Source organism: Grammomys surdaster, unplaced genomic scaffold (assembly GCF_004785775.1).
Source record: "Grammomys surdaster isolate TR1022 unplaced genomic scaffold, NIH_TR_1.0 721, whole genome shotgun sequence".
NCBI lineage: Eukaryota > Metazoa > Chordata > Mammalia > Rodentia > Muridae > Grammomys > Grammomys surdaster.
The window spans coordinates 868785-890085 of record NW_021605140.1 but is presented as its reverse complement, the minus strand read 5'-3'; the positions used below and the strand labels follow the sequence as shown (position 1 = coordinate 890085).

General features: G+C 47.1%; 1 protein-coding gene across 1 annotated transcript in view; it reads right to left on the bottom strand.

Annotated features, from left to right (window-relative positions):
• The window catches only part of LOC114633593 (zinc finger protein DPF3-like), a 212077-nt gene that overhangs the window by 61708 nt on the left and 129068 nt on the right, over nt 1–21301 (bottom strand). The window contains exon 3 of the mRNA XM_028782157.1: nt 16665–16772. Coding sequence (XP_028637990.1) covers nt 16665–16772 — 108 coding nt within the window. The remainder of the gene's footprint in view (nt 1–16664; nt 16773–21301) is intronic.

The following is a 21301-nucleotide window of genomic DNA, read 5'->3' as shown; positions in this document are numbered from 1 at the left end:
ACATACACACATATACACACACATACACACACATACACAACACATATACACACACATACACACACACTGACACACAAACATACACACACACACACACACACGCACACGCACATACACTCATTAGATATGTGGTCCATGCCAGCTAAATGACCCTAAGAACAACTAAGTGAAACCAATCTCTCATTTAAAGCAGGGATCATTGACAGAAGTGTGGATAGACCAAAGGGAGTCAACAAGGGATGGTGACAGAGGCACTGTCATTCCCAGAGGGACAGAGAGAGAGTCCCTCTGAAATCCCACACAGGACTGGGGCTAGAATCAACCAAGATCCAACCACACAAGCGCTGCCTCCTCTCACATTGGCCAACTCCAAGCCAAAGCCTGTGGGCAAGGGCTGGGCTGCTGTGGCAGACCTCCGTCAGCTTTTCTAGGACACAGATCCCAGTAAGGACAATGAGAGCATCTAGAAGGGAGAATGGAAGCAGGTGGCACCAATCCCAGCCCACTCACCAGGCTCATCAGGCCCCACTGGAATGCCACCTGCCATGTCCTCCACCAAAACACACAGGAGACAGAAGGCCATCCCAGCATCCTTACAACTGAAGACATATGCCCGGGAGCGGCTATCCACAGAAAAAGTTGGAGAAAGAAGTATCTGAAGTCTCTTTTAAGAACTTTCAGAGGGTCAGGGTGGGGGAGAGGATCTATACCCAACATCAACTACAACCAGGGCCAGAAAGATGGCTCCATGGGTAAATGTCCTCGCTTCCAGGCATGATGACTTGAGCTCAATCCCCAGAACCCACATGACAGAAGAAAAACCTGACTCTCATAGGTTATCTTCTGACATACACATGTATGTCACATGTACTCACATGTACTCACATGTACATAGACACACATGTTAAAAAACAAACAAACAAAGCCAGTGGATCAACCACCAGTGAAACCTTACCTATCATCTATTTGACCAATAAATACCTATTGAGTGCCTGTCATGTGGCCACCACTGTCCTGGAACCAGACACACAGGAGGTGGCCAAATAATGAGGGAACTCCATCTTTGGATGATTTAAAGATACAGATATAAATGTCAACTGCAAGACAAAGGTGCAGTTATGAACTAACTATCTCAGGTGCTACGAGGAAAACAGCAAGAGTGCAGTTACTTCACCTCAAAGCCAGGGAAGGCATGTGTGATAATGTTACAATTAAGTTGAGTGTCAGTCAGAATCAGCTGTGTGCTCTAATGAGCCGTCTCTGTTGATACATTAGTTTCCCTCTCCCGCCCTCCCCCCCTCCCCCCCTCCCGCCCCCTCTCTCCCCCTCTCACCCCTCTCCCTCTCCCTCTCCCTCTCTCTGCCAGAAAAGTCCTCCAAATGTCTAATCTCAAATAATTAAGATGTGTCATCTCGTGTCCTGTCCTCAAACACCTGGCCACCATCCCTCGAACTTCTAATAATCTTATGTGTATATTTGAAGTTTATCCCTTAGCCTTTGACAATAAGCGTGTCCAGTTTCCAGAATGGCACAGTGTTTTAGAGCAGGAAAGTTTCGGTCATCGAATCCAATGAGATGACAGCCACTCAGCTCAGAAAAGTTGAGCAACTTCAGCAAGAGCTGCCCAGCAGGCAAGAAAGCAATCATGACCTTTCAAGACACTGTAAAGATCAGGACAAGGATCCCGACTCCATAATCTTATCAGTGAGTAGCAAGCCCGGATGAAGCCTGGACGGTGCTTTGGTGGCACTGTGCACACACAGAGGACGTGGTACGGTAAAGTAAGAACATCCAACATTCGGAAGCTATTACTGCCAGATGTCCCCTAATCCCCATCACGCCACAGAGTGGAGATTTATCCCATTTTACAGATGAAGCAGCTCAACTTAGGAAGTTTAGAACCTACTTAGTATCACAAGACTGGGAAGGAGGAAAGTCTAGCCTTGACCTCCGGACCCTTCTCCCTAATCGTTCTAAAACGGCAGCTCTTCCACCAGCCCCTTCTTTCTTCCTAGAAAGAGGAAAGGTTTCTTTCCAGTGCTTTGTGCATTCTACTACACTCCTAGACCCTCCCTGAGGTCCTCAGATTTCAGGATGAGAGGCTCATCTCTGTTAAGGCTGAGGGCAGTTTGCAGCACTGTGTTGATCTCTGCTCTGTGAGAGCATCTCAGGAGCTCCTCGACTGAGGGAAACCAAACCGGAAACATCCTCCTCCTGCCTACCGCTCTTCTCGCCCCCCCCCCAAAACTAAATATGCCTCTATCCTGTCTTCTATCATTCAGTCTGTACTTGATCCTCTTTAACTGGACTGGCTGGCATGTACGAGCTACGACTCAAGAGTGAAAATGGAACCATAGTGGTGAAGATACAGTGGGCTCCCTGGCATGTGAAGGGCTCCAAGGGATAGCCAGTGACAACAGGGTCCAGTCCCTTCAGGAGAAAAGCAAAGCACGAGGGAGGGGAGGAGGGGGGGACTTAATATCACAGAGACAGAGTGGAATCATTTTCCCCTAATTGCCAAAATATTTTATTGGCTCATATAGTTTCATTTTCAAACTGGCCTAGTCGGGCTTGCCTTGGGGTAGTTTCTTAATATAAGTCTCTGTGGGTAAGTTACATGAGGTGACACAGGCATGTATCTCATAGCACTGGTATAAGGCTCAAACAAAGTAGTATGTCGTATAAAGAAACTTCAAAAGGACCCACCCCAAAACTTAGTGTGTGAAACATCGCAAGCAATGAGGCATATTGATTTTTATGTTTCATTCCCTTTAAAACTTGGGTTCAAAATTGGGTGATAGACGCAAAGAACCCGAGACAGCTTGAGTGTCTCACGAATGCTGCTAAGTTATTATTACCCAAATTTTAATCGCTGGTGGTAATGTTCCAATAGAAATCCAATAAAAGCTGCCAGTATCGTCCTAAATTTTCTAGTTACTGTTTGAAAAAGAAAAAAAAGGTACGATTAAGTTTTATATTTTCTCTATCCTAAACGCTACCATTTTAATATGAAATTGATATCTGAAAACTGATGTGATATTTTAGAATCTTATAGGCCTCACTGGTATGTATGTTCCTCCCTGTAACATATCTAAATTCAGAGGAGAGCTCCAAAGCCACAAGGGGCCAGTGGCTACCCCACTGGACAGAGCAGCTTTACAGCATTAAAAGAAATGCTTAGAAAGATTTTGCTTTCAGTAAGTGGATGGAATTTAAACATGGTTCTTAATGTTGCCTGCTTAATGCCCAATGGAGTACCATTCCAGGAGTGGCATTCAGACTGACCTCTGGCAAACCCTGTTTGCAAAGCATTGTGGGTAAAACTTGACTAGTCAGAATGAAAGGCTAACCCCACCCCCAAGACAACCCAGCAGAGGGTACAATCTCTCTGCCTCTTAACCTCAGGGGGGTCCCAGCGCACATCAAGGAGAAAGGTGAGAGGTCCAAGCTCTCCCACGATGTACACAGGACATCTCTCCTGGGAGCCCCTGGGGATGTCACTGATTGAATTTTATTCTAATATGGCTCATGTAGATATAGAACCCAGTGAGTCTTTCAAAGGCTTCTCTTGTGTAACCTCACACAAAGTTGGAGACCACATAACCCGACAGGAGCCATCAAACATTTAACATCAGAAGAAAATGGACCAAAACGCACACACATAATTCATCTTTAAATTAGTCCGATTTTATACACATGGATATAAACCTATGGATCGTTACTCTTTCCAGAGTGGCAGCAGCTGTCACCCAAAGCCAGCCACCTCCTTGGGACCCGGAGGCAGCTCTGCCTCCACTTCTAATTGGGAACAGAGATACTCCTTGGGTGACTTCCAGCACGATCCATCACACCAGAGACAGCTTCTGTGCAAACCGAAGCAAATCGGTTTCCAAATAAGAGAGAGAGAGAGAGAGAGAAGAGAAAAAAAAACTCTTAGACAAATAAGGATTGAAGCATAGGAAGAAAAAAAACACCACAAATAAAAGCAGAGGAAGAAAAAAAAATGCCGGTGAAGCACAGCGGCTTCTCCCCAGGCTCTGGACAGGGCAGCCTTCCTCTCGGGTGCAGATCAAAGCCATAAGCTTTTGACACAGGTGCCCTAAGCCTGCCACCCAATGCACCAAAAGAAAAGCTTCCACTGGGTTGTTGGAGCCGCTGAGCTCATTAACAGGATGCAGGCACGATGGGTCTGAGAGTACGGCATGGGAGCAGAGTGAGTAATTAAATCCCAGGTCATTTAAAAATGCAAACGCCTTGGATGTCACAGGCTCCCTGAGCCCCTGACTCCTTCTCCTTCTTCATTATTAGGCTAAGGATGGAGAGCTGGGAACCTGCAAGTCATATATGGATTATAATAAAATATGCTGTATAAAAAAAAAAACAGATTAAGACAGGTCTTCTTTGGGGAAATATACAAAGAGAGAAGCTGTCTGTTAGCTGTCGAGTTTGCAAGAGATACCATCTTTCGGGAGGCTGGGCTCTGCCAACAGACAGGCTGCCCCAAGGGAAATTGTGGTGAAACACCCCGACAAGGCGCATCCATCCGTCCATCCATCATGGGCTCCCTCTGACGCAGGGGCCTAGAGATAGAGTCATGGTATAGAGGGAGGGGGAGAGCCCACAGACAATGGCAAAAAAAAAAAAAAAAAAAACCTCCTGCTAGCCCATGAGTGCCCAGGGATTTTGTTGTTGTCATGGTTGTTTTTTAAATAACTGTCTCTAGGTTTTCTTTAAAAATACAAATGTGCCATTCTCTCTTCTGTGTGCTTATTATTTCTGAGGAGTTAAGCTCATCATATGTCCTTGGATTTGTATATTAACTTACACCAAGGAGCAGGAAGCTTAAGAATCAGGATTTCATTTATCCTGGCAGACTCTTGGGCTCATGGAGAGAAAGGGGGAAAGGATACCAGATTTCCTACAATAGTAGCCAGGGATCCAGCTCCTCGTTCCCTAGGAAGGCCTTTTCTTGGAAGCATTTGACTCCCTGGTTTGGGACTCATAAAGCTCAAAAGAAACAAAGTTCATGTTAAGGACCCAGGCTGCTGTTCTCAGTCCCTGTTACAGCTTGTGTTAGAATCCCAGGCTATCCACACAAGAGGAGAGCCATCATCCCCCCTGGTGGCCCCTGCTGAACCTGCCCACATTCCTCTAAATAGACACATTAATAGAGTTTGAGGTTAGTACAACAAAGAAGCATTTCCACAGATTCACGGACTTTAGGCCCAAAGAAACATCCATGATATCAAAGGAAAATTACCACTAGGCCAGCCTGCAGGATCAGCACAGTCTCTCAAGAAGGACGGAGAGAAGCATTATGGTAGACATAGGCTAAGTGGAAGAGACATTTCCGAGGTGTGTGAGACCCATTGGAGGAGGTTATAAGGTTTCCGGTAGGGAGGATGAATGCATCCTGGAGATCCAGGACACAGAATGGTGACTTGTTATTAACAATATATTGTGGTACTTAAAATTGCTGAAGGAGTACATCTGAGTGTTCTTAACACCACACACACACATACACACAGAGAAATGATCAACTATGTGAGGTGTTAGACACATTCGTTAGCCTTATCTAATCATTTTACTGTGTCCACTGACATCAGACATCAGGTTGGGTGGAAATGTGGCTCACTGCTAGGGCACTTGCCTACCATGCCCAAGATCCTACATTCAACCTCCAGGATCACACACACACTCGTAGTAGAATGAACATATGCATATGTGTATGAAACATTCATACAGATTCACAGGTACATCTATATGTATTTGTGAGTACACACAAAAAAACTAATCCTGTAACTAATCCTATAGTATCATATACGTAAGATACATGCACATAGATACATCTATATGTATCTTACTGAGCACACACACACACAAGTATACCTTTATAAAACTTGGCCTGGCATGCATGCAGTCCTGGGTTCCATACCCAGCAGTGTATAAAACGGGTGTGGTGGCACACTATAACAAAGATCAGGATTTCAAGACCATTCTTGACCACACGGCAAGTTCGAGACCAGCTTGTACTACATGAAATACTGTCTATAAAAAAATTAATACAAAGTAGTTCAAAGGGACGGAGGCAGCTGAATGTTTGGGAATAAAATTTCAGTTCTACTACTCTAAATCACACAGTTGGCTTTGATTGCCTCATCTGTAAAACTCAGAGGACAAAGCCCACCTCCCACTGATGTTAAAGAGCAAATGAGAGAGCAGCTATAAAGGGTTTGAGCCCAGTCGATGGTCCAGAGCCAGGCTCCCTTCTTTCCTCCACCTCCATCCTCCCTGTTCTTGTGCACCTCAACCCAAACGCCTTGCCTTCCAACATTCTCAGGCTACTGAACATGGTGAGATCCAACTTTCGCAAGAATGGGTATGGCTCAGGAAAAAGAGAAGCAACCAGGCAGAATCTGGAGCAGTTAAAGGGACAGAAGAGTTGGAGCATGAGCACAGCTCCAAGCAGAGAGACGGGCCTTGCCCCACTGCCAAGGGTGGGTAGAGCCCCCTGCAGCTTTGGAGGAGAAACAGCAGACAGCAGCACAGTGGAAAGCACCCTGCTTTGTTCATTTATTTGACAGATAGTGGCCGAGTACTTACTATGGAGTAAGCTGTTCCAGATGCTGGGAGCACAGCTGTGAATTACAAAAATCCCTGCCTTCATAGAACTTACATTCAAGTTCATAAGAAATGATACAGTTAGAGAGGGATATAAGGAGTGAGTGCGTGAAGTCTACGATCTGGCATTTGGTAATTGGTGCTTCAGAAAAACTAGCATATAGGGGTGATAGGAAAGTGACAGATACTTTTAAATATGGCCAGGAAACCCTGATCCTAGAAGAGAACTGAGAAGGGGCCTGTTCTGATAGCCATGCAAAGACATCACAGGTACCAGGAAGCTCTAAGTGTGTCTGCCCTGAAGCTGCCATTTGCCAGAAACATACACAGTTGGGGGTAGGGGGGCACTCACAGAAGGTCAGCTCACTGAGTTACAGGAACTTTGAAGTGCTGTGTAGGTGGCAGCGAGAAAATCAGCTTCCAACCTGAGTGCGATGGTAAGCCACAGGAGGTTTTGGGCAGAGCAAGGCAGGAGGATGCCTATATAGTAACAGGATCACTCTGAAGGAGGGTACAGACAGGAATGGGGAGACCACGTAGGAGGTTCTGCACTGCTTACAGAGCCCAGGATACGCCTGTGCTGGGAGGGAGCAGAAGAAGGGCAAAGCTCTGTCCTCAGGGAGCTTAGATTCTCCTTCTCAGACCCCAGGGCAGGAGTGAGTGCCCTGGTCCCCAAGCAGGCTTCTTTATGTACAAATCTGTCAAGGACAGATGCCCGATGCCAGGGAGACCAAGGAGATAAAGGTATGGATTCTTTATCTGGGCAAGTCCACAGAGGAATGGTTCTCCAAAAGAAAGAAGAGCAGCTTTCTCCAAGGGCAGAAGATGAGCTTCAGGCCTATGGGCCTGCCTAGCGTCTCACATCGCAGCTATGTGCCCTGCCGTATCACAGGACAACAGCTATAGCAAAAGCAGACAGTGGGTCCTACAACCAGGTTCCAAGAACTCTCTTCAACATAGGAGATGCTAGAATGGGGCTTTGGGGGAGAATTCAGAGATATAATGTGCTCCTGGCTCCAGACCAGACAGCACACAATTTCCCTGCAGTGCAGCAAGCTGTCTGTAATAATCTCTTCGCTGATACTGAGAAGTGTTACAGCCTTGGTGGAGGTCCCCTGAGCTCACTCCACAGTGTCTGGGGAGGCAACATCTCTGTGCCTCTCCATACAGCCTCCACACCTCATGGCCTTTAGAACGGCCCTAAAAATCTACCATTACCCACATTTTATATGTGAAGAATCAGGGTCTGATCTCCCAGGTAACTGTCCAAACTCCCAAAGCTAGTGATTGAGGGATCTGAACTTGGATCCAGGCCTGGTGATATCTATTCAGTGTTTTCTTTCTCCAGTAGATTATGAGACTATGAAAGGGGTCTATAACCTATGACTAAATATAGACCCAGGACAATGACAAAGCTGGACAGGAAGCCCGGCTCTGGGTCAAGGCTTTTCCCCCTCTCAACTTCCCTCATCCGTGAAAGGACATATGAGAACTCAGTATGTTCCCCGAGCTTCATTTAACAAATCTTCACCATTCACGTGCCTTGGACCAGGCCTTGTGCTGGTTTCTAGGGATGCAGGTGAAGAAGAAGATGGGTCCCTGCCCTGTACCTCTCAGTGAGAAAACAGAGGTGGGAGGAGACAAGTGCAAGAGTAGACTTAAATGAGTCTCAGGCTTAGAGCCCCCTGCTCTAAACATGGGACCCCCTGACCCATCTGGAAACTGAGGCAGCCATGTGGCTACCCTGCCCACCTCTAGCTCTAGGCCTTTGTCCCTTGCCAGGAATACAAGCAGTACCAAAACAGTGCCTAAATTCTATTGACCCCAGTTCTGCCACCTGAGACTTCAGGGAAGCCAGGGAGCAGGTGCTGGGGGCACAGGCAGTTGCAGCATGAGGTAGACCAGAGGCCTGCCCAGATACCTTACTCACGGGGCCACCAGCAGCAGAAGAGGCGGCCAATGCAGGCATCTAGGATGGATGGCTGCAGGCTCTGACATTGCAGGAGAGAGATAAATGACAGGTCATTTCCCCTGATGCACTTGAAGGCATCCATTCTCCTGGCCATACCAAGCCCAGAAACCCCCACACAGAGGCAGATAAACACTGACAGATGGGGGGGTGGGAGCCAATGTCCTTCTCCCTTGGAAGGACACAGCAGCATCCGTGGCAGGCCTGGCAGAAGGTCACACTGGCCACTGGCTCACACCTAGCTCAGGGCTTTACTTGTCTCTTCTCCATTGCCCTCCCTTGTGTCCACCCCCACCCGACTCATCCATCTAAGGAGTGCCTGGCAGAGGGGGAGGGCTGGGGGGCACGGGAGCCCACCGACAGTCCCATCAATCTCAACCTACATGCTTGGCACATCAGCGCTCCTTAAGCTGTTCCTGGACGGGAGGGTGTCAGAGGAGCCGGGGGAACTGTCTTGGGGAGAAGAGAAATCACATCAAGCATCAGAGAGCAAATGGTGGAAGAAGCCGAGAGACTATTAAAATGTGGGCCATGTACAAAAACAGTAGGGAACTAATTAAGATGCAGGATTTGCAGGAGCTGGGGAAGTTGGCCACAGCCTGCTCCCATCTGTAGAGTTCTGGCAGTTCAGCGCAGCAGGGACAGCACCCTGGGCAGGCTCAGACCTCCTCCTGAACCTTTTCCCTTGGGGGCTCCCCTCTGAGGGTCTTTGTCCCTGGTTTGTTGGCTGGCTTATGACTTTCTCTGCCCCTGGTTTGTTGGCTGGCTTATGACTTTCTCTGCTTTGGGGCATCCTGAGCTATAGTTTCCTTCAGGCCTCCCACCCTCCTGTCAGTTCCCCGAGCAGCCAGAGGAAGGAAGGAAGTATATCCTGGTCATTCATCCCCAGTCATTGAAAGGCTGCCCAAAACAAGAAAATGAGAAGGAACCAGAGCCCATTTCTGGCAGCCTTCCCTCCTGTTACCCTTGAGATTCAGCAAGGAGGGCAAAGAGCCTGAGGGTTTCAGGCCAGGGGTGCAGCTGACAAGGCCTCAGGTTCGCAGGGAGCAGGAAAGATTTGGATTTTTTAAAAAAAAAAAAAAAAAAAACCTACATTTTCAAGCACCTGGATGTGTGTGTGTGTCAGGTCCTAGAGAGAACAGTGCCAGTCCTGACCTGCTCCTGTTAGTGTCCCTTGGCTTCACCACCAACATGCTTGAGAAATTCACTTCCTACTCTGCACCACAGTTTCCCATTCTCTAACATGAATCTTCCAAGGACCACAGGGACCAAAGGTCTGGAGTTGAAAGATGCTCAATTAGCTAAGCATTTAATCCCGAGAGATATTAAGGAATAATTCTCCTCCCCCCAAAAAAGGTTTAGTGTTATATACCTTTAGTCCCAGCACTCTGAAGGCTGAGGCAGGTGAATCTGTGTTAGATTGAGTTCAGCCTGGTCTACAGAGTGAGTTCCAGACAGCCAGAGCTTCATAGTGAGACCTTGTATTGAGCAGGGGGGAGGGGGAGAGAGAAGAAGGAGGGGAGGGGAAGGAAGGAAGGAAGGAAGGGAGGGAGGGAGGGAGGGAGGGAGGGAGGGTTAAAGGCTCCTTTTTGAATGAAGTAGCTTTTGCCCACTACCTGCCCCTGTTTACAGCTTTCGCCTCTGCTGACACTCTCCCCCTCAAGGAGAGAGCTCTGTCTTTGGAGAAGGGACAAGGAGAAGGCCCCCCACTAGTCCCAGATTTCCTGTTGAAGAATTGTGACATCTCTACAAGGCAAAACGCTTTGTGCTGCCTCTGTGACCAAGTGCAAGCTACAGAGAATACTGTCCTCAATTGTAAGTCGACTGAGAGAAATTGTGTTGTGTGGGTTGTCCTTCAGACACCAGGCAGGTGGGAGGCTGTGGGACATTTACTCATGATAAATTGGAGGTAAGGGTGAGGGCTTGAGAGACTCAGAGATCCAGGGACAATATGGATACTCTGAGACTCCAAAGAGTTCTTCCCACATCACACATCTGTCTTCCCAACAAGAAATAAATATAGGAGGGAGACATAGTCACAGTGACAGAGGTGGAATGAGAGCAGCCAGAGCGAGGAGCCCCTCCATCCAGCTGTAACTCTGGCCAGGAGCATAGGACTTAAGGACAACCAGATGAGGAGGCGGCTCTTTTTATCCCTGCTCTGGGGGCCTCCTCAGTGAGGATGAGCACTGTCCTTCAGGAAGTACAGGGGAGCCATGCCCAGAACCTTCTTCAGGGGATCTCTAGACCACCAAATACAGCCTCCCTCCCTGTGCCTGGACCTAGTTCCTTGACAACCCATCAACTTAGTCCACACACAGGAAGAGCTATCATGCACCTAGCCCACGAGGATCTGCAGGAGCACAAGGAGGACAACAAACTGCAGGTGGACATGATGCTCACAGAGGCCTGTCTCTGGAAGATCTGACATGGAGGATACTCATGACATGGGGCCATCAAGCCCCAGGCAGAGACCCTGAGTTCACACAGACCAGGGTCCCTTCTCTCACAAGCAGATGAGGCACTCCAGGATGGTGTCAACAGTGAGCCCAAGAATCTTGAACGTTGTCAAATTCACTGTTCTAGTTTCTGTGCATTTAAAGCGATTCAGTCCAGGGCGGATAAATTATTGATTTTTCAGAAAGTTTTGTCCAAAGATTATATATGTTGTATGTTGTTACACAATTTATTTTCCCAGTTATTCATATATTTTAGACATCTTTGATTTTCTTGAGTCACTTTTTAAAAGTTGTATTATCAGTGTGTACTTGCATGCATGTATGTATGGGTATGCGTGTGTGTGTGCGTGTGTGTGTGCGCATATATGTGAGGGGGGGAGAGCACACGTGCCATAGCACACATATGGAAGTCAGAGGACAACCTTGTGGAGTTGATTGACTCCTTACACTTCTACATAGGTTCTAAGGATCAAACGCCGGTTCCTTGGTTTGTTTGGTGAGTGCCTTGACCTGCTGAGCCTCCTCACTGGCCTATAATTTTAAAATAATAAATAAAATACTATTCCATTTTATGAATGCAATGTGCATCTAACTATGACCCATCAAAGGGTTCTAGAATAGTTTCTGATCTTTGCTTATTGTGAGTATGAGCAATGCCACAATAACTAAACATGCTTATAATTTAGATAATATATAGCTAAAAATTAAATTACATATACTATGTGTGGTATTTGAATGAGAATGGCCCTCAAAACTGTAAGCAAGCCCCCAGTTAAATGCCTTCTTTTGCAAGAATTGCCTTGGTCACTGTATCTCTTCACAGTGGTAAAAACAGTAACTAAGACACTATTCATGATATAGAAGTAGCAAATAAATGTCTAGTTCAATAGACCTGTGTTTTGTGTGTATGTGTGTTCACGTGTGTATGTACATGTTTGTGTATATGCACATATATGTGCACATGTGTGAAGGCCAGAGGGTTTCTTCCTCAATCACGCTCCATCTTATTTTTGTTGTATTATGTGGATTTGTGTGTGTGTGTGCGCGCGTGGCCTGTGGAAGTCTGGGCTCTCCCACTGTTGTAGGTTCAGGGAGTCAAACTCAGGTCATCAGGCTTGGCAATAGCACTGTCACCTGCTGAGTCATCTTACTGGTCCTCTACCTCCACCTCCCCCCCTCTTTCTAAGACAGGATCTCACTTAACATAGAGCACTAAGGCCCATGAAGCCTCCTGCCTCTGCCTCCCTGGCACTGAGGTCAGAGGTGCTTGCCTGGCAAGCTCCTTATTGAGTTATTTTCTCAACTCTGAGCCAGTACTTTTTAAATACTAAAGGGGCTACTAAGACTACTCTCCACTGTCATAGACAGGAAGAACCATATCCCTCCCTGTCCCTCTCTGTTTTCCTCACTGTGGCAAGCCCATGCACACACACACACACACACGTACATACACATATAGGTACATGTATATATATACTTACACACATACGCACATTTATACACACCTGCTCACACACATATACACATTACATATACATACACACATGCACACAAATATACCCACATAAACATGCACACGCATGCACACACACATACATGTACACATTCATACATGTACACACATACACACATATACATGGATGCCCACATGTGCAGACACATATACATACATACATACATGCACATATAAACACACATATACATAAACACTTATGCACATGTACACACACATAAAACACATATACATGCATGCACACATGCACACACACACATGTATCCATATATACACACATACACATTTATACACACATATACATACACACATGCAAGCACACATGCACACACACACATATACACACATACATACACACACAGAGCTGACCTAATAGAATTTATAGCAAGTCCTCCAGAGACTCCATCAGTGATTCTCCTCTGAGTTACACCCTGTGGTATCAATCAAAACTCTGAGCTCTCTTAGAGCCCAAATCAAATGGAATAAAATTAAGAAATTACCATTTAAAAATATTGTCCAAATCTGTTTAGAGAGGACATACTCCCAGAAAAGAGGTCCCTTAAGTAGAAACTGCATCTTATAAATGATGAAGGCAGAGACATTAGGAAGTAAGCAGGCTGCACCACCCCCATGAGGGCACTGGAGAGGGGCTGCATTCCCCTACCCACCGGAAATGACATCCTATCATAGGAAACCAGCCAGAGACAGAGACAGACCTTTTGCCCAAAGGTGTCTGTGTGCTCACGGAAGCCCATGTTGAAGGTATATTCTTGAAACTTTGGCCCATGTGTTAGAATGAGGAGATAGCTCAGTCATTAAAGTGCCTACATGCAAGCCTGAAGACCTGAGTTCAATAGCCAGAATCTATATTTAAAAAGAAATAAGATCTAAAAGCTAGGTACCATTTCATGTCCGTGTAATCCCAACACTGACGAGGCAGAGAAAGAATTCTTGGGGCTCAGTGGGCAGCTAGACCAGCTGAATCAGCAAGCTCAAGGCCAAGGGAGGCCCTGTCTTCTAAAACAAGGGGAATGCTTCCCAAGGATTGGCCCTCAAGATTGACCTCTGGCTTCTGTATGGAGGAACAACCACACGAACACAGACTCACATGTACATTCATATACATACAACACACACACACAAATCCAAATGCCATCCTGTATCATCTCCAGGAAGACCATGGCATGCTGCTTTGATGGTACTTTATCCTGGCTGCTTCCAGGTAAGGCTATCGTTTAGGCATCTTTTCTTGCCACTTGCAGAGGGATTCTGAGCACCAAGCAGTACAGACTCAGAAAAGCCTGACAAATAACTGGCACTTGCCCAAAGGCTTGGGGGTTTGGGTGTCTGGTTTCATGGGTTTCATAGTAGGTCTGATTTTCCAAAGCAGGACCGAGTGTCTCTGAGAAGCATGGATGACTCTAAAGTTCCTGATTCCCAACCTCAGCTGTTTACTGTGTCTCAGCACCTGAGCCCTGACTGGAAGAACAGGCCTCCCAAGACATTGCAGCTGCAGCCACTGGGGGATAAGGACATCTGTAAGAGTCCACACTCACAGAGCCATGAGTGTTCTCTCCAGAACAGATCCTGCTCTAGAACCCTGAGCATCTTTGGTCCTTTCTCTCTGAAGTTGGTACAGCCACTCATGATTGAAACAGAGATTTTAGAAGTCTTTCCAGGAGTCTCAGATACAGCCACTGTGTGCTGGAGGGAACTGCTACCAAAACCCACCAGCCCCACCTTCTCCCTCAGCCATCATGGCGAGCCAAGGATGGAGGCAGGTCTCCAGCACCTATAAACACAGCTGCTCCCACTCAGCCACGGACAGGAAGCAGATGCTGGGGGGCCAGCATATCTAATGTGAATATCCACAGACAGATCAAACCCTCAAAAATTGCTTTTGCCTCAGTCCCACGAACAGTGGTCCAGGGCTCCTTAAACACATGATCCACACAGTAAACACGCTTGACTCTGTCCACAGGCTGACTGCTCTCACCTATGAAATAAGCTTAAAACATTGTTCCCCTCCATCCCCTCCCTAAGCACCATCAAGCTCCAGGTAGGAGCAGGTGTCTGCTGAGTGGAGGAAAATTTTGGAAAGGGCTATGCCAAGCACTATGCTAATCAGAAGCCACTGCTGAGGAAGGTGGTGACTCAGGCCTCTAGATGACAAGAATTTGTGAGGCAGACATGAACCAAGCCAGCTATTCAGTCCTCTCTAGGGATTCTCTGCCACAGCTGGGGAAGGGGACTCTCCTGCTAGGTGCTGAGTCTGGGACCTCTCCATTAAAAGAGCATGCTGCACACACCACAAGATATCCAGCCCCCGTAACAGGTTTGGGCACCCAGGATTACTGTTCTGTGTGTATCTATTTTCCATTTTTGGTATAGGTTAATTAGGTTTGAGCTTGTAACACTTACAACTGAAGGAATTGAAACCATCTCTTGGTGTATTTGAATATTCAATACATACATTAATTTTATACTCATAAAGTAAATGTCTAAAGAGACCTATCTGCAGCACATAGCAGCAGAAAAAGTTCCTGAATAGGAACTCAATAAATTTGGATTCCAGGCCGGGCCCATAGGAATTCCTGTGTGGTTTTTGAACGAGTTTCTTAATTTGGCTGTACTGCAATAAAGTAAGGAGCTGGGGTTAGTGATGCCTTCTGTTCTTTTATGCTAGATGTATTTGATTTTATGACCAACAGACTTGCTATGTGGATCAGGTTGGCCTCGAACTCAAAGAGATCCACCTGACTGCCTCCAGAGTGCTGAAATTAAAGGTGTGTGCCACTCACCCAATGCAATCTTTCATGTTTGTGGTTGTTTTGTGTTTGTTGTTTGTTGTTTGTTTGTTTGTTTGTTTGTTTAGATAGAGTCCTATATATGGCCCAGCCTGACCTAGAACTCACTACATCACCCAGGCTGGCCTCAAGCTCATGCTGCCTCCAGATGCTACTATTACAGTTGCTACTTGAAGGTCAAATCTTCTGTGTGGTCCTAGAACCACACTGACCAATACACCTCCATGAGCCACACGTGTCTATTAGGTACCTAAACAAAACAAGACATGGAAAAGTGCCACACACACACACACATACACACACACATACACACACACACACACACACACACTGCAATTCAGAAAGAAAATACAAGCATGGAACAAAAACACCAGAGAGCCCCCATCAACCCTGGACTGGTGCATGCTGGGGTGATGGTACTTGTGCTGCCCTCCAGCCCTGATCACACTGAGGACAGTTCTGTGACTAAAAAGCCAGTTACTCGTTTGACATTTTACTTGTCATTTTTACCCATACACTGGGTGGAGTCCAAAGCAGAAGAAACCATCCGAACATTAAGGGGTTCCATGAGAACTAAGGACCTCACATACTGAGCAGGGGTCTGCGGTGAGAGGACATTTGCCTTGGCTCTGTCATGTTCTGCAGCCCAGACAGGAATGTGAAGACAGATGGCCAAGTAACCGAAGTTACAGATGAGTCAAGGTAAAGATGCCTGCACCCCAGGGATACATTTTACAACCTGACTCACACCAATCTAGACCAAAGCAAGGTCTAGATTTAACGAGCTAACCTTTTCATTCCAAAAAGTGATATGGGGCTGTGTGAGGTGGCCCCCAAAGGACTCCTGATTCCTTGAGAAAGCATACCTGGGTCAAAGCGTCTTTGTTGATGTTACAAGGGAGGGAAGGCCTGAACCAAACTTTGTAGTGGGCTCTGGTAAGGAGGGAGATCACTGAGGCCTGGCCCTGCTACTGCCAGCTTTGTTTCTCAAGGGTGACAACGGAGATGAGGGGCACAAGATCCCAAAGCCCAGAGGAGTTCGGAAGGCAGCGGGAAATATTTACATACAGAGTGAGCGCTTGCACATTTCTGTGTACCTTATGAGCACCGTTCTTCTGCCAGAACCTTACCCTGTTGAGCGTTTTTGTTTGTTTTATTACTTTGTCTTACTTTTTTTTTATGTATAGGGGTTGGACTCAAGACTTTGCACATACGTGACAAGCATTCTTCTAGCAATGGAGCTGCAATTGCCTCAGCCCAAGAAGAAACTCACCATGTGGACACAGGACACTCACCAGGTTTTATTTCCAGGAGTCTCAGCTTTGGGTCCTCTGGTGGGTGCAATCGTCGCTTCTTACGCCAGCAGCGGGCAGGGTATGTGTACAGTTGGCCCGGAGCAAGGCCTGTGGACAGACACAGTGTAAAGATAAAAGGCTACAGACCAGAATGGACATTACAGCTTCCTCTCCCCAACTTTGTCATTCACAGTGAGAGGCAACTAAAGCACAGAGAGGTGAAGGAGCTTGTTAGTGTCACCCCGTTGAGCCACAGGAGAGTCAAGGCATATCTACTGTGACCTCCAGTACACCATAGGACATCACACTTTTCAGCAGACCCATTGCCAGACAGAGCCACCACCTATAGAGAGAATCTCTTGTGTACTGTATGGATACATCGCCTGTCAAAACAAACAAACAAAACCTATGGCCTATACGAAAGGATAGAATAGAAGGTGGGACCATCCAGTAGGAAGAGAGGATTCTGGGAGAGAGCCAAGCCCAGGAGAATTGTGCCCTGGCACAAGAAGGAGGCCAGCCGGATAAAGCTGAACAGAGGTAACCAGCCACACGGCAGAACTTAAATTCGAATAAATGGGATTATTAAGATGTGAGCTAGTCGGAGAACGAGCCAAAGCTATTTGCCTCCAAATTTATATAATAAAGCTTCAGTTGTTCTTTCTGGGAACACGGGTGCAGCTTGCAGTAAACACCCCTATAACAACCAACCTGAGCAAAACCATACTACCTGGCCTCAGAGGATACCTGAGGACCTTCAGACCCAAAATGTTCCTTCAAAGAGGAACAGCAGAAGTCAGTGAGCCTAGCTGAGAGATAGCCTCGGCTAAAAGCATTTCAGAGACACAGCATCGAAAAAGCCAGCTCTTCTTATAGTGTTCTCCCTCCAATAGCCATTCACAGAGACCAGAAAATGACCTGGGCAACTCACGGAGGCACGGCCTGTCCTGGATACCCACTTGCACGTTCTGTGTCCCTACATGCTAGGCCTCAGAAATCCAAAAGTCCATAGGATGAACTTCTGCTCAGAAGTCCATGAGATGGGCAAGCATGTACTGTCTCCCAAAAGCAGTTTCTATCTACATTTGGCTTCTAATATCACCAGCTCCAGGGGGCAGGGAGGGAAGATGGCTCAGTGAGTAGAACACTTGCTACACCAGCTCCAGGGGGCAGGGAGGGAAGGTGGCTCAGTGAGTAGGACACTTGCTATACTAGTGTGAGGACCTGAGCTCAATTCCCAACACTAGAAGGCCCATGTCTCTAACCCCAAGTGCTAGGGAGGAGGAGTGAGGACAGATGGATCCCAGGGGCTTGCTGGCAGCCAGTGGAGGCAAACATCAAGTTCTGGGTTCACTGAGCAATTCTGTCTCAAAAATAAAATAAGGTAAAGAAGGATGAGAAAGATTCCCTAAGTCAATCTCTGGCTTCCATGTGCATGCATGAGTAATCACATGTGTACACATACACATGCATGCATGCATGCATGCATACATACATACATACATACATACATATGTGTATGCATATACACACACCACCACCACAACAACAACAACATAAAAGTTAAGTGGGGGAACAGTTTCCATAAGCTCATTTGCCATCTTTACTCATTTGTTGAGTTGGATGCAAAGCAGAGGCAGCCATACTGGGAGTAAAGGATCCAAACTTCTCATGTAACCGTAAGAAGTATGCTAAGTACCACTTTAGGGATACAGCTGCTCCCGTGGTTTGCAGGATGGTAATATATTGGAGATGTGTATCTCTACCCCATTGATTCTCAGGAGCTGAAAGGCCTAAGGATCAGCCTGTGCCAAGTGGCTACAAAGCTAAATGAATCAAATAAGTAACCTTGAGCTCCCTGGCCATGGAGAAAGGGGGCAACCGTGACCTCTCTCTGAGAGAAATTGTCCCCAGAAATAGCTCCATGTTCCCATTGTGACCCACTTGAAGAAGATGCTATGTCTGGTCCTGTCATTCCTGAATAGATGCATTCACTCTGGATCCCATCCAGGTACTCAAGCTACCTCTGGGGAAGCCCCCCTGGGGGGGGGGGGGATTTCAGCAAGGACCCAGATACTGGCTCACTCCTCTGTATCACAGAACAAGCCCCAGTGGTCACCACTCATTATGGGCTAGTGACTCTGTAATCAGCGGAAACAGCGAATACCTGGAGAACTCTGAAATTCCAGAGCCCAAAATTCATACCAGACCTCTGCTCTGAAGGGAGTAGGCCTTTAAGAAAATGCAACAACTGTTTTTGGGGAACTTTATAGATTGATTTAAAGTCTGTTGAGACCCTCTGGCCTGAATAGCATCTACTAGCTGCTTGCCTGTGTTCTCTGATGTACCAAGACTGGTTTAATGGCCTTTCCTATAGGATCCCAATTCCTTGTATTTCCCCCAAGGTCATATAATCAATTGCCTGCATGTTAGTGTCTCCCCTACTGGTTTTGAAAGAGCCGGGGTGGCAGGAAGCATGCCCTTGCTAGTGTCCGCACACTTGGCACACCATATTTGGCAAAGCACATCTAGGAATTCTCATATAAACTCAACCAGAATTAAACAAGACTCAGAAATACAGGAAGGAAATAACCACTGGCCCTCATGGTTCCTGCTCCAGGGTACTCAGTCACACAGACACAAGCCGTTCAAGAAAGGCTGGGATATGGCTCAGTGGTAGAGACCTTACCTAGCATATACAAAAGACCCTGGGTTCAGTTCCCAGAACCACAAAGAAAGTTCTTGCTTGGTAAGCCATCCAGAAAACTCTGGACTGAGTGTTTAGGCCATCAACATCTGTGTGGCCATGTCTGTGCCATGAGGGTCTCTTCATGATCTGTCCCCTGATGATCTCTGGAATTTCCAACCTGAACCAAGGCTGGAAATGAGAAGAAGCTGACCCTGACCTGCACTCTCAGAGGGTTTAAGCAGCCAAAATTTGAAAATGTCCACACGTGTCTGGGTACTGCATGCCTCTGAGTAGAGCCTGTCCTGTTTTGTCTGGCTTGGTGGGGCTGTGGACAGGTGATGAATGGCCAGCAGCATTTGGGTCCTTCGTCTGTGGTCTCTGGTCCTGTTGTCTGGATCCAAGCAGATGTTCCGCCTCCTTCCTATGCTCCCTCCCGTTCCTCTCTGGTTCTCTCAGCTTCTTAGATGATTCAACAGGAGTGGGTACATGGGATAGAGGGTCAGGATGGAGATGACTCCTGCTGACTGTTGGGAGAGAAGGTTAGGTTATGGCTACTCAATGCCCAGTCTTGGTGAAGAATTCCTATCTCTTGTTATTATGTGTCTGTCAATGTGAAGGCTGTTAATGACCCACTGTGGTGACAAGGTCTTTACTTTCCATCTTTAGCATGCTGCAGAAGAACTTTCCCCTCACTGGATTTGAACTTCCACCGCTTGAATCTGGCTGGAGCAAGAGAGGACCTCTCAGCCCTTTCCTGCTGCACTTTCTTCTGTTTCCTTTTGTACCATTTCTAGGTCGCTTTGTCTTCCAGGTTCTTCCTGGCTCAGGCATTGTCAGAGGTATTCAGACAAACTAGGACCGTGGTCAAAGCGAGGTATTTGTGTGCAATCTGCCGGCCACTTAAAGAGCAGGCTCATCGGGGCTGTTTTCCATGGAACCAGTTCACCCAGCAAGCATGCAGATTTCTGTATGACTGTGACAATCACCCTGTACTTTCACACAGGCAGAGTGTGGGAACCGGAGCTGCAGCTCTAGGCAACAGTGCTGCAGTTTTCACAGGGGGTCTGTGACAGGGGGAGGGGTAGCTGTGGCCTTGGTTGCCAGGGATGATTGTTCCTCATCTTATCTCCTGCTTCCTACTTTCTCTTCTCTAACCCACCCCTAACCCTAGGATCAGTCCTCCAGGTTGGTTTCCCTGACAATGGCTGAGGCTTCATCCTTTCCTTCTTCCTCCTCCCTCTGCCTTTCCCACACACAGGCCTTTGAGTTATGCGCCTCCTGTTCTAATGAGATAAACAACACCAGTCTCACGGGGCTCTGTTCTTCCCTCCATAACTGCAACTTGCAGGGAGGGATGTGTTGGTCCTAGAAAGGGGACCTGGAGCCTGTCAGCTTGTCAGGCAGCATGAGGAACCAGGGGTAAAGAGCCCTAGGGGAGTTCTGTGGGGCCCATCTACTTGTTGAGACAAGGCAGATTCAAAGGAAAATTAAAAGGGAAGCATGCTTCCATCCTGGTGGCTGAATTGTAGAGCAATGATGGGTAACATTGCCACATGGGCACAGGGTCCAAGACTCATCTGTATCAACTAGCTGGTCAGCAGCTTCCACGTGTCCAGTCTTCGTAGTTGCAGAATCTTCTGGAACATCAGTTAATTTCCCCACATTCCCCTGAGGCAGGCATCTCTGGTGACCTGCTCTTACAGGAGGGAGGCGGGCTCCGACAGGGGTCATGGTGTTTTCTAACACTCATGGCTGTGAGGTTCCTCTGCGAGCTTCAGGGCTTCTCCAAGCTACAAAGTAAATCCAACCTGTCTTCTGGACGTCCAACCTTAGCTCCGCAGGAGAGTGGATGTATAGCTAATGACCTTGGTGCCATTAACTCGTAGGGCAGTGACTAGAGTGTAGGAGGCTCTATCAGAGCTATCAATCCCATCTAAAGAGCTTCTCC